The 12,063-nt window shown below is 40.1% G+C and overlaps 1 protein-coding gene across 2 annotated transcripts in view; it reads left to right on the forward strand.

Annotated features, from left to right (window-relative positions):
- Positions 1-1,028: 1,028 nt before the first annotated feature.
- The window catches only part of NPHP3 (nephrocystin 3), a 54,647-nt gene continuing 43,612 nt past the window's right edge, over positions 1,029-12,063 (forward strand). For both annotated transcript variants that reach the window (XR_011445986.1, XM_069565544.1), the window contains exons 1-6: positions 1,029-1,484; positions 3,304-3,429; positions 4,148-4,298; positions 6,080-6,232; positions 7,412-7,545; positions 9,196-9,356. Coding sequence is in view for 1 of the 2 variants with exons in the window: in XM_069565544.1 (XP_069421645.1) it covers positions 1,089-1,484; positions 3,304-3,429; positions 4,148-4,298; positions 6,080-6,232; positions 7,412-7,545; positions 9,196-9,356 (1,121 nt within the window). In the remaining variant the exon portion in view is untranslated. The remainder of the gene's footprint in view (positions 1,485-3,303; positions 3,430-4,147; positions 4,299-6,079; positions 6,233-7,411; positions 7,546-9,195; positions 9,357-12,063) is intronic.

A 12,063-nucleotide genomic window follows, 5' to 3' on the forward strand; every position in this document is an offset into this window, starting at 1 on the left:
GATAACCCCACTCTTTCCCTGACTTAAAAGTTTAAAACTGTTCCCCATCTCTTCATGTTTTATGATATGGCTCATAGTGGACCCTTTCCTTTAATGGGTTAAATGTACCATATTCTTCTGAAATGCAGGTCTCCAATGTCCCACGTTGCAAAAAAAAAATTGAACTTTCACTTTGTCTAAGGTGAAACTGGTGGTCCCAGTCTGTAAAACCTAGAAACATTGTCTTGGCTGATACTATGTCTCTCTGGTCATTCCAACTGCAGGCATTCTGAGAGCTGCATGCATGCTGCTGCTGCTGCTAAGTCGCTTCAGTCGTGTCCGACTCTGTGTAACACCATAGACGGCAGCCCACCAGGCTCCTCCGTCCCTGGGGTTCTCCAGGCAAGAGCACTGGAGTGGGTTGCCATTAATGAGAGGCATATAGCAGTCGCTCAATAAATTTCTGACTTCCTAACTGCCTTTGGGTTCGATCCTTGGGTCGGGAAGATTCCCTAGAGGAGGAAAAGGCAAACCCACTCCAGTATTCTTGCAGGGATAATCCCATGGGCAGAGGAGCCTGGCAGGCTACAGTCCATGGGATCCTAAAGAGTGGGACGCGGCTGAGCACACACGCATGCAAACAACCTTCGGAGAGGAGAGCAGCGTCTGGAAAGGCCGCAGCATATAAACTGCAGCAACAGAAGTTGAGCTACATGGGACCCAGGCCAGAGCTCGATGTGAGGCACGCACCCGTGGGGAAGTCTTGGCCAAATAGAGGGAACTGTGAGAAGCCTACTTGCGCCCTCCCGTAGGCACTGACAAAGTGCAGTGGCGGGCCAGAGCCACATCCCTGCTGCTCTGCGCGCCACGCCGATCGCTTGCCCAGCAACCCGCTGGCGGGCTCGGCTACGTAGCCCAGCCCAGTCCCGTCCCGCCCCGCCCCATCCGTTCTGCTCCTCTGGCCCCGCCCTGTCCTTCTTGCCCGCCCACTGGCCCGCCCCTCTTTGATATGCTCGCTCCGCCCCTTCCTGCTGCCCCGCCTCGTCTATCTGGTCGTGTCCCGCCCCCTCCTCGTACCCTGCTGGCAATTAGCAGCGCCAGCCGGCGCCATGGGTACCGCTTCGTCGCTCGTGAGTCCCGCGGGTGGGGAGGTGATCGAGGACACGTATGGGGCGGGCGGCGGCGAGGCCTGCGAAATCCCTGTGGAGGTGAAGCCCAAGGCCCGCCTGCTGCGCAGCTCGTTCCGCCGGGCCGCGGGTGTGGCGGCTGCGGGAGCCGGGCCCGGTTCGCTGCCCCGTGGAGCGGGCGGCGGCGGGCTGCTAGGGGCCAGTTTCAAGTCTACTGGCTCGTCGGTGCCCGAGCTGGAATACGCGGCTGCTGAGTACGAGAGGCTGAAGAAGGAGTACGAGATCTTCCGGGTCAGCAAGAACCAAGAGTTGTTATCCATGGGCCGTCGGGAGGCCAAGCTGGACACGGAGAACAAGCGGCTGCGGGCCGAGCTGCAGGTAATGCTGTGCCCGGGCACTCACCGGAGATGACCGCGACACCTGGGAACTGAGGCCCGGGGCCGTCTGCCCACCGCCCCGCAGCCGCATGGCGGCACTGCCAACTGGACCCTGAACGCCTGACTTCGTCCCTTGTCCGTCCTGCCTCATCTCCAAACCAAGAAGTTTTGAAAGTTAAGCAGAAACTGCTCTGCATTTTACTTTGAGACAGCATACTGCCTTGCGGTCTAAACTGATTCTTTAGGAACCACCGGCTCCCCCCACCTCCCCACCTTTTTTTTTTTTTTTCTGTCTTTGGGCCATTCATTCAGACACCTTGAAGCTATTAGCCCGGAGCAGCAAATGCTCGGGGCTTCCCTGGTAGCTCAGCTGGTAAAGAAAATGTGAAAGTGAAAGTCTCTCAGTCGTGTCCGACTCTTAATAGTCCATGGAATTCTCAAGGCCAGAATACTGGAGTGGGTAGCTTTATCCCTTCTCTAGGGGATCTTCCCAATCCAGGGGTTGAACCCAGGTCTCCCGCATTGCGGGCGGATTTTTTACCAGCTGAGCCACAAGGGAAGCCCAAGAATACTCGAGTAGGTAGCCTATCCCTCCTCCAGGGGATCTTTCTGACCCAGGAATCGAACTGGAGTCTCCTGCACTGCAGGCGGATTCTTTACCAACTGAGATATCACAGAAGCCCTGGTAAAGAATCCGCCTGCAATGCAGGAACCCCTGGCTGGATCCCTAGGTCGGGAAGATCCCCTGGAGGAGGGTATGGCAACCCACTCCAGGATTCTGGCCTGGGAATCTCCATGTATAAAGGAGCCTGGCGGGCTATAGTTCATGGGGTTGCAAAGGGTCGGACACGACTCAGCGACTAAACACAGAGCAGCAGCAAATGCTAATCTCCAGGGAAGTGGGTCTGCCAGGACCACACAGATACACAAAAGACTTTGGTGACATCCTGTTGAGGCAGCTCATCAAACCCTTCGTAGGTGTTTAAGACCCTGCCCCCCCACCCCCCCCCCCAAATGCAATTGCAACAGGACAGAGTGCACAGGGGTGACAAATGTTCCAGTCCCAGGTTATTTCTGTTACCAATCCTGATTTCTTATGTAACCTTTTTTCTTCCTTTTTCATATACCTAGGCATTTAAAACACACACACACACCCTATATTTATTTTATCCATTCAGTCAGACATTTACTGAAGACCTGCAGTGTATCAGCCTTGGAGCTAGCAAGAGGAGTGAGACATGGAGCCAAGGAGTTCACAGTCTCACAGAAATAATTATCCTTCAGGTTAAACCTTATAAATTGTGATTTGTTCTCTTAAAGGTGGGAAAACTGAGTTGTAGTGAAGATTCAGAACTGGTGCAGTATTTCAAAGAAAAAGTATTAATTTCCATTGAAAGCTTAATGTTGAATATCTTCATTTATAATTCAAGCACAGTTGCAGGGTTTTTTCCCCATTATATGTTTGAATAGAATGGCGGTATGCAGTTCTTGAAAACTGGTGAAAAACTAGACTGTTGATATTCTGAGACAGGCAATATGTATATGAGAGTGTTGGTTGCTCAGTCATGCCTGACTACCCCATGGACTATAGCCTGCCAGGCTCCTCTGTCCATGGAATTCTCCAGGCAGGAATATTGGAGTGGGTTGCCATTTCCTTCTCCACGGAATCGTCTGGACCCAGGGATCGAACCCAGGTCTTCCCACACTGCAGGCAGATTTTTTACCTCCTGAGCCAGAAGGGAAGCCCAATATGCATATAACATAATGTAAAATTTGGGAGGCATGCTATTTTTTAGAAATAACAAGGTAAAATATTCCAGGCACTTCAAAAAACTTACCAGAAGATACTTCGGGAAAAGGAAAGTGCTTTAGAAGCAAAATACCAAGCAATGGAGAGAGCAGCTACATTTGAACATGACAGAGACAAAGTTAAGAGGCAATTTAAGGTAAATTTCATGCATCTTTATCCCCAAAGTGACAGGGAATAAAGCAATATATTTTAAGATTTCATATAATACTGTGATGAGTAAATAGAAGTAAATGATGTAGGAGTCATGAAAGGTATAAGAGCTAAAGTCTTATAAAAAGTAAATACTTTTTACTTTTGAAGTATTTGAGTTGGACCAAGTAAACTTGAGATAATTTCAAAGAAAAGGTATAAAAGTGAACATTTTAGTCGGGGGGTGGGGGAGGGGAAGGAAAGTGTTTGTATTAGGGGAGAGCATGTAGAAATATTTGGGGATGTGTCCTTTGGGAGGGCATTACTGGCAATAAGTGTGCATGCTAAGTCAGTCCAGTCGTGTCCGACTCTGTGACCCTACGGACTGTAGCCCACCAGGCTCCTCACTCCATTGTATTCTCCAGTCAAGAATACTGGAGTGGGTAGCTGTGCCCTCCTCCAGGAGGACAATAAGTGGGAGGGGGGCAATTTGCTAAACATCAGGTAGCACACATGGCAGCCCCACACCTTAGATATATCCTTCTGGAATTCCACTGGGTTCCAGTTACAAAACAGTGACAGAGAGGTATTCGCCTTACAAAAGAGGGAGATCAAGTACCAAATGAATATTGATTTTATGAATGAAAGAATTTTCCCTTAAAAGTTGATGATATCACTTTTTGCTTATGGAAAAGGATTTCAAAATTAAAATATATCTTTTAAAGATTTTTAGGGAGACCAAGGAAAATGAAATTCAGGATTTATTGAGGGCCAAGCGAGAGTTGGAGAGCAAACTTCAGAGGCTACAGGCTCAGGGGATCCATGTATTTGATCCTGGAGAATCTGATTCAGATGACAACTGTACAGATGTCACTGGTAAGTTTATTTCCTATTTATAATGTTTTGAGATATCAAAATATTAATAGGTATAATGATTGTAGAGCCAGCTTTGAATCCTTGTACTGATAAGTAATTGCTCTTACAAATAGAGTTGCTCTTTCTTTCTCATGTTATAACAGGTCTTTTCTGTAGAAGTCTATGGCGTAGAAGCTGAGGTTCCTTCTATTTTGTTGCTCTGCCAACCTTAACCCATAGCTTTTCTCTCTCTGGTCTAAGATGGCCCCTCCAAGTCCCATCACATCTACAGTTTAGCTAGAGGAAGTGGGGGAATACATTACTTTCCTTGAAAGCACAATCTGAAAGATAATACACATTACTCCTACTCAAACCCCATCGGCCTATACCTTCCTCTACCTAGGAAGATGGGAAAGTGTAATTATTAGTAGAAGAGCCATGTATGCACGTAAAGTTTGGGGTTGTGTCATTAAAGAAAGGAGAGAATGGATGTTGGACAACAGTTAGTAGTCTCTGTCACATTTTCCCACATAATGGATGTATTCTTGCAGCTATCAGAGTGTCTACATAATGTTTCATCAAGTGGTTTCCAATACAGTTTTTTGAAATATTTTAAAGTTTTTGTTTTATAATTAAACATATTAAATGTCCTTCTAGAAATAAAGAAAAACTCAGAATCATAGAATGAAAATGTCCACTATGTTAATAGGAAATAATAATGAAGTGTGATTGACATTGAACAATATTCTATTTTAACTGTAGTGGGAAGATGCAGTCACTCTCCTATTTATAAAAAAACTGTAATTATATTCTTCCAAATTAATGTATTTTGGAGTAAAATATGGCAATTGATAATCCCCTCTTAATTTGCATTTTAGTACCATTGAAATTTGACCAGCGTTCTGAGACTTTTATTACTAACTTTTGAGGAAAAAAAGGTGAAGAGATTCTTAATGGCTTATTATGACTAAGACATTAGTCTTAGCGGTTATTTCAGTGTTGACATATGCTAAAATATAGTGTTTCAAAACTATTATATTCTAATTTTCTTGGCAAGTTAATAAAAACAAGTTAATATTTTCTCCTGGGTCTTTTTTCCTATTTTGATATAAACATGAAGGAGGAATGCTTGAAGGAATATTGCTCATTATTTGTCACCTACAAATAAAAATCAGTTTTGCCAGAGATTGTCACCCAAATACCAGTTTACTTAAGTTTAGTCAAGGACTCCATGTTATAGCAAATATTCCTTATTTTAAAAATGTTTGTTAGGAAGTACTCATTAATTCAGACATTAATTTTGTTCCTCTGGGAGGTTAAAGAGAATGTACTCTTTACATCTTTGGCTCATATCCTAGTGAATTACCAATATCAATTACTAATGTGCCAGTAATAGTCTTCCTTTGAAATTCATCCCTTCACATTTTACACTGATACCTAAATCATATGGTTAGAAAAGTTTTTTAGAAATTTTTGTTGGGGAGCATTTTTAATTCCTCTCTCTGTTATTATAATTTCTTTGGTTATTATATTCCTAATTTCTTTTCATCTTTCTCTCTTTAATCCCCCTTTTAAGATTGAGATAACCAAAACTGTGTTAACTACCACCTTAGAACATGCCAGAAGTTGGTGGCAAAGTACTTTCAGAATTATTCTTTTGATTTTGAAATCAAAGTTTTAATATTTGTTGTATTTATGATCTTATAGTACTTTTTTGGATTAGAAATCCTGTTGAGTATATTTGATAAGGTTTTGAAGTTTCAGTATTATTTGGTTTTCATCAGATGAAATCTGCTTTACAGCTGCTGGAACCCAGTGCGAATATTGGACTGGTGGAGCCTTGGGAAGTGAGCCTTCCATAGGGAGTATGATCCAGCTTCAGCAATCCTTCCGGGGCCCTGAGTTTGCCCACAGTTCTATAGACGTGGAAGGACCGTTTGCTAATGTCAACAGAGGTAATTAGCCATTTGCTAATTAGCTTAGTTAATGGTAATGATTGTTTGTGTACTACAGTCTTGTGCTGGGAGAACTGCCATCAGCAGAGCGTAAGACTTGTTTGCTGGGTGTCTTCCATGGTCAGGCCAGTATGTTCTGGTACTTGTCACTGACCAGAAAGGATGAAGTTACATAATTCACATCAGGATCAGATGGTGTGCCCCAGCCTGACTGACCAATGAGTTCTACTAACTGAAATTTTGGTCTGGATTCTCAGGCATTTTAGTTGAGTAGTGAGAGTTTACTGTAGATCTGCTGAAACACAGTGGTTTTCAGTCTTTTCTTTTGCATCTTTGATGGTGTTGAAACATTGTGTGTGCATGTGTGCTAAGTCACTTCAGTCACATGTGCACCCTATGGACTGCAGCTTGGCAGACTCCTCTGTGCATGGGATTCTCCAGGCAAGAGTACTGTAGTGGGTTGCCATGCCCTCCTCCAGGGGATCTTCCTGATCCAGGGATCGAGCCTGCGTCTCTTATGTCTCCTGCACTGGCAGGCAGGTTCTTTACCACTAGCACCACCTGGGAAGTCCAGTTTTACTCATTATCTTTGTATAATTTGGTATTCAAAGCAGCTCTTAAGATCTGTTCAGAATTTCAGTACCACAGCTGACCTGAGATATTATAGCTCCATTCTTTTCTTAAAACTATGAAATTATTTATCTATTAGCAAAATGAAAATTATTTTTTAAATAATGCATTTTCAATTAGTCAAATACATCTTAAAATATTCATTCTCACTATTTTTAGGTTACTTTTCATTTTATACCACTCTTAAACTTTCTTTTTGACTCAGTATATTTCAAGAATAATAAGTAAAACCAGTCTGGGAATGTAGGTCTTCCTCAAGTTACAAACTAACTGAACAGCCCATGTGGCCTAGTTCCCTGACATTTGACTGGAGCCATGGCTACCTCAGCAGAGACCACTGGTGACTGTGATTGCTTTAAACCCCAGGATAGAATTTGAGATTAGAGAACTGATTGCCTTTTAATATGTTATTCTAGAAGTTATGTCAGTATTACAAGTGAGATAAGATATCATTCTACGATGCCAGTTGTGTTTTTTCACTTTCAGACATCTTATCATATGGTCTTCTAATAATTCTTTTGCGGAACTTATGAGAAATTTTATTTTCAGATGACTGGGATATTGCTGTGGCTAGTTTATTACAAGTTACCCCCTTGTTTTCACATTCTCTATGGAGTAACACTGTCAGATGTTACCTCATTCATACCGATGAAACCCAGCCTGAAATGGATCTTTTCCTTAAGGTGAGGACATTTATAAATTTTGTATTCACTGATTTAAAATACAAGTTAATATTGTATTCTGGTTATGATACTACTGCATCTGAACCAGGTAGTTTACTACATACAAGATTACATCTTAAAGAGTAGGAGGCATCTTGGGCTTTTCTTAAGAAAATGTCTTAGTATTTTCAGTATATTCAAATTAAGTCCTTGGAACTTTATGCTTTTGAATGCTTTATTACACATTTTCCACAGTGTTTAGCTGTGCCTGCTTTAGTTAATCTCTGCCAGCCCTATTCTTGAATCTGTTTCAGATTATAACAAAATGTAATCCTTGTCATGATTTTCAATTTTTCACAGCAGCCATTGGGGTTAATCTAAGGCAGGGGTCAGCAAACAAAAGCCTGTTGGCCAAATCTGGCCTGAAGTCTGTTACTGTGTAACCTAGAGCTAAGATTGGTTTCTGCGTTTTTAAATGATTGAAAAAGAAATCAGAAGAATATTTTGATGTGAAAATCATATGAAATTCAAATTTTGTTGTCTATAAATTTTAATTAGAACACAGCCACATACAACATATTGTCTCTGGTTGCTTCACATTAATGGCAGAATAAAATTATAGTGGCACCTAAATGCACCACAAAAACCTCTGCCAAAACAGGCAGCTTCTTAAACTATTATTAATTTGCCATCTGGCTCTTCGCAGAAAAGTTCACCAGTTACGTTTCTAACTGAATTTTCAATAAATATGTGTGGCACATGCAATACCTTCAATATTAACATCCTCTGGATTGTTGATTAATAAGTCCATTTAGCTTTCCTTTTTGATATTACTCAATTTTGGTAAACAGACACAGTATTTTGAAAATCAAAGCTTCTACTCACTAACTGAGTATACATTATTCCCAAATACATGTTGAGGGAATTACTAATTTATTGCATAGTAATAATCAACATTACTAAGTAAGTTAATTTGTCATCAGTTCAGTCACTCAGTCGTGTCCGACTCTTTGCAACCCCATGGACTGCAGCATGCCAGGCTTCCCTGTACATCACCAACTCCCGGAGTTTACTCAAACTCATGTGCATCAAGTCGCTGATGACATCCAACCATCTCATCCTCTGTTGTCCCCTTCTCTCGCCTTCAATCTTTCCCAACATTAGGGTCTTTTCAAATGAGTCAGCTCTTTGATAATTTGTAATAGACCAGCATATTTTTATTTTATATCTGTTTGCTTTAGTGTTCATGGCAGACACTTTTAACTATATAAATTTATGGGTTTATGTTTGTCACCCTGTAACAATAAACAGAAGTTATTTGTAAGAATAATAATAAAAATATATACCACAGCAAAACAACTTAATACTGTACTCCTGTTGTTTTAAGTTTTATTATGAGATAAATCATTTTCTGAACTAGGAAACAGCCGAGCTGCTAAGCTATTACTATTTTCAATTTATAAAGAAGTTTGCCTTTCCTCTTAAAGATTTTTTTTTAATGTGATTATGATTTTTTTAGTTTTAAATCAGAGAATATCCAACATAACTTGTGATAAAGCATGTTTTTTTTATTTTAAGTAGATGAAGCTAACTAGATCTTCAGTTAAATAAGCTATGCTATCTTTCAATTTGCACATGAAAGATATTTGCTATGTTTCAATTTATTTTTAGGATTACTCACCTAAACTTAAGAGAATGTGTGAGACAATGGGATACTTTTTCCATGCTGTGTATTTTCCAATAGATATTGAAAATCAATACCTCGCTGTAAGAAAATGGGAAATTGAGAAAAGTTCATTAGTTATCTTATTCATTCATTTAACCTTACCAAGGTAAGCTGAAAATTCTATAATTTATTATAGGGGTTAAATTTGTAAATAGAATTAAGCTTGCCAAGTGAACTTGAAACGTAAGTTCTAATTGCATTCTTGTTTTTTTAACTTATTTATTTTTTAATTGAATGATGATTGCTTTACAGAATTTTGCTGTTTTCCATCAAACCTCAACATGAATCAGCCTTAGGTATACATATATCCCCTCCCTTTTGAACCTCCCTCCCATCTCCCTCACATCCCACCCCTCTAGGTTGATACAGAGCCCCTGTTTGAGTTTCCTGAAACATACAGCAAATTCCCATAGGCTATCTATTTTACATATGGTAAAATAAGTTTCCATGTCACTCTCTCCATACATCTCATCCTCTCCTCCCCTCTCCCCTTGTCCATAAGTCTATTCTCTATGTCTCTTTCTCCACTGCTGCCCTGCAAATAAATTCTTCGGTACCATTTTTCTGGATTCTATATATATGCATTAGTATACAATATTTATCTTTCTGACTTACTTCACTCTGTATTGTAGGCTCTAGGTTCATCCACTTCATTAGAACTGACTCAAATGTGTTCCTTTTTATCGCTGAGTAATTTCAGTTGTGTTATATTTATAAAAAGTAATGGATACTTCTTTATCCATTCATCTGTCGATGAATATCTAGGTTGCTTCCATGTTCTAGCTATTGTAAATAGTGCTGTAGTGAACAATAGGATACATATGTCCTTTTCAGTTTTGGTTTCCTTAGGGTTTATGGGTAGGAGTGGGATTGCTGGGTTATATGGTGGCTTTTTTTTATTCCTAGTCATCTAAGGAATCTCCATACCATCTTCCGTAGTGGTTGTATCAATTTACATCCCCACCAACAGTGCAAGAATGTTCCCTTTTCTCCACACCCTCTCCAGCATTTATTTGTAGGCTTTCTGATGATGGCCATTTGACCAGTGTGAGGAGATATCTCATTGTAGTTTTGATTTGCTTTTCTCTAATAATGAGTGATATTGAGCATCTTTTCATGTGTTTGTTAGCCATCTGTATGTCTTCTTTGGAGAAATGTCTCTTTAGATCTTTTTCCCACTTTTTGATTGGGTTGTTTGTTTTTCTGGTATTGAGTTGTATGAGCTACTTGTATATTTTGTAAATTAATCCCTTGTCAGTTGTTTCCTTTGCTATTATTTTCTCCCATTCTGATGGTTGTCTTTTCACCTTGCTTATAGTTTCCTTTGCTGTGCAAAAGCTTTTAAGTTTAATCAGGTCCCACTTGTTTATTTCTATTTTTATTTCCATTACTCTAGGAGGTGGGTCATAGAGGATCTTGCTTTGATTTATGTCATTGAGTGTTGTGGCTGTGTTTTCCTCTAAGAGATTTATAGTTTCTGATCTTACATTTAGGTCTTTAATCCATTTTGAGTTTATCTTTGTGTATGGTGTTAGGAAGTGTTCTAATTTCAGTCTTTTACATATAGCTGTCCCATTTTCCCAGCACCATTTATTGAAGAGGCTGTCTTCGCCCCATTGTATATTCTTATCTCCTTTGTCAAAAATAAGGTACCCATACATGTGTGGGTTCATTTCTGGGCTTTCTATCTTGTTCTATTGGTCTATATTTCTGTTTTTGTGCCAGTACCATACTGTCTTGATGACTGTAGCTTTGTAGTATAACCTGAAGTCAGGAAGGTTGGCTCCTCTAGCTCCATTCTTCTTTCTCAAGACTGCTTTGGCTATTCAGGGTCTTTTATGTTCCCATATGAATTGTGAAATTTTTTGTTCTAGTTCTGTGAATGATGCCATTGGCAGTTTGATAGGGATCACATTGAATCTGTGGATTGCATTTGGTAGTATAGTCAATATTGATTCTTCCTTCCCAGGAACCTAGAATATCTCTCTATCTGTTTATGTCATCTTTGATTTCTTTCATCAGTGTCTTATAATTGTTTGTGAACACTTCTTTTGTCTCTAGGTAAGTTTATTCCTAGATATTTTATTATTTTGTTGCAATGGTGAATAAGATTAATTCCTTAATTTCTCTTTCTGATGTTTCATTGTTAGTATATAGAAATGCAAGTGATTTCTGTGTATTGGTTTTGTATCCTGTGACATTGCTAAATTCACTGATTAGCTCTAGTAATTTTCTGATAGTATCTTTAGGGTTTTTTATGTACAGTATCATGTCATCTGCAAACAGTGAGAGCTTTACTTCTTTTCTAATCTGGATTCTTTTCATTTCTTTTTCTTCTCTGATGGCTGTAGCTAGGACTTCTGAAACGATGTTGAATAATAGTGGTGAAAGTGGACACCCTTGTCTTGTTCCTGATTTTAGGGGGAATGCTTTCAGTTTTTCACCATTGAGAATAATGTTTGCTGTAGGCTTATCATATATGGATTTTATTATGTTGAGGTAGGCTCCTCCTATGCCTATTGTTTGAAGAGTTTTAATCATAAATGGGTGCTGAATTTTGTCAAAGGCTTTTTCTGCATCTATTGAGATTATCATATAGTTTTTATCTTTCAATTGGTTAATATGGTTTATCACATTGATTTGTGTATATTGAAGAATCCTTGCGTCCCTGGAATAAACCCACCTTGATCATGGTGTATGAGCTTTTTAATGTGTTGCTGAATTCCGTTTCCTAAATTTTGTTGAGTATTTTTGCATCTATGTTCATCAGTGATATTGGCCTGTATTTTTCTCTTTTGGGGGGGTTGTCTTTG

This window comes from Ovis canadensis, chromosome 1, assembly GCF_042477335.2.
Source record: "Ovis canadensis isolate MfBH-ARS-UI-01 breed Bighorn chromosome 1, ARS-UI_OviCan_v2, whole genome shotgun sequence".
In the NCBI taxonomy this organism is placed as follows: domain Eukaryota; kingdom Metazoa; phylum Chordata; class Mammalia; order Artiodactyla; family Bovidae; genus Ovis; species Ovis canadensis.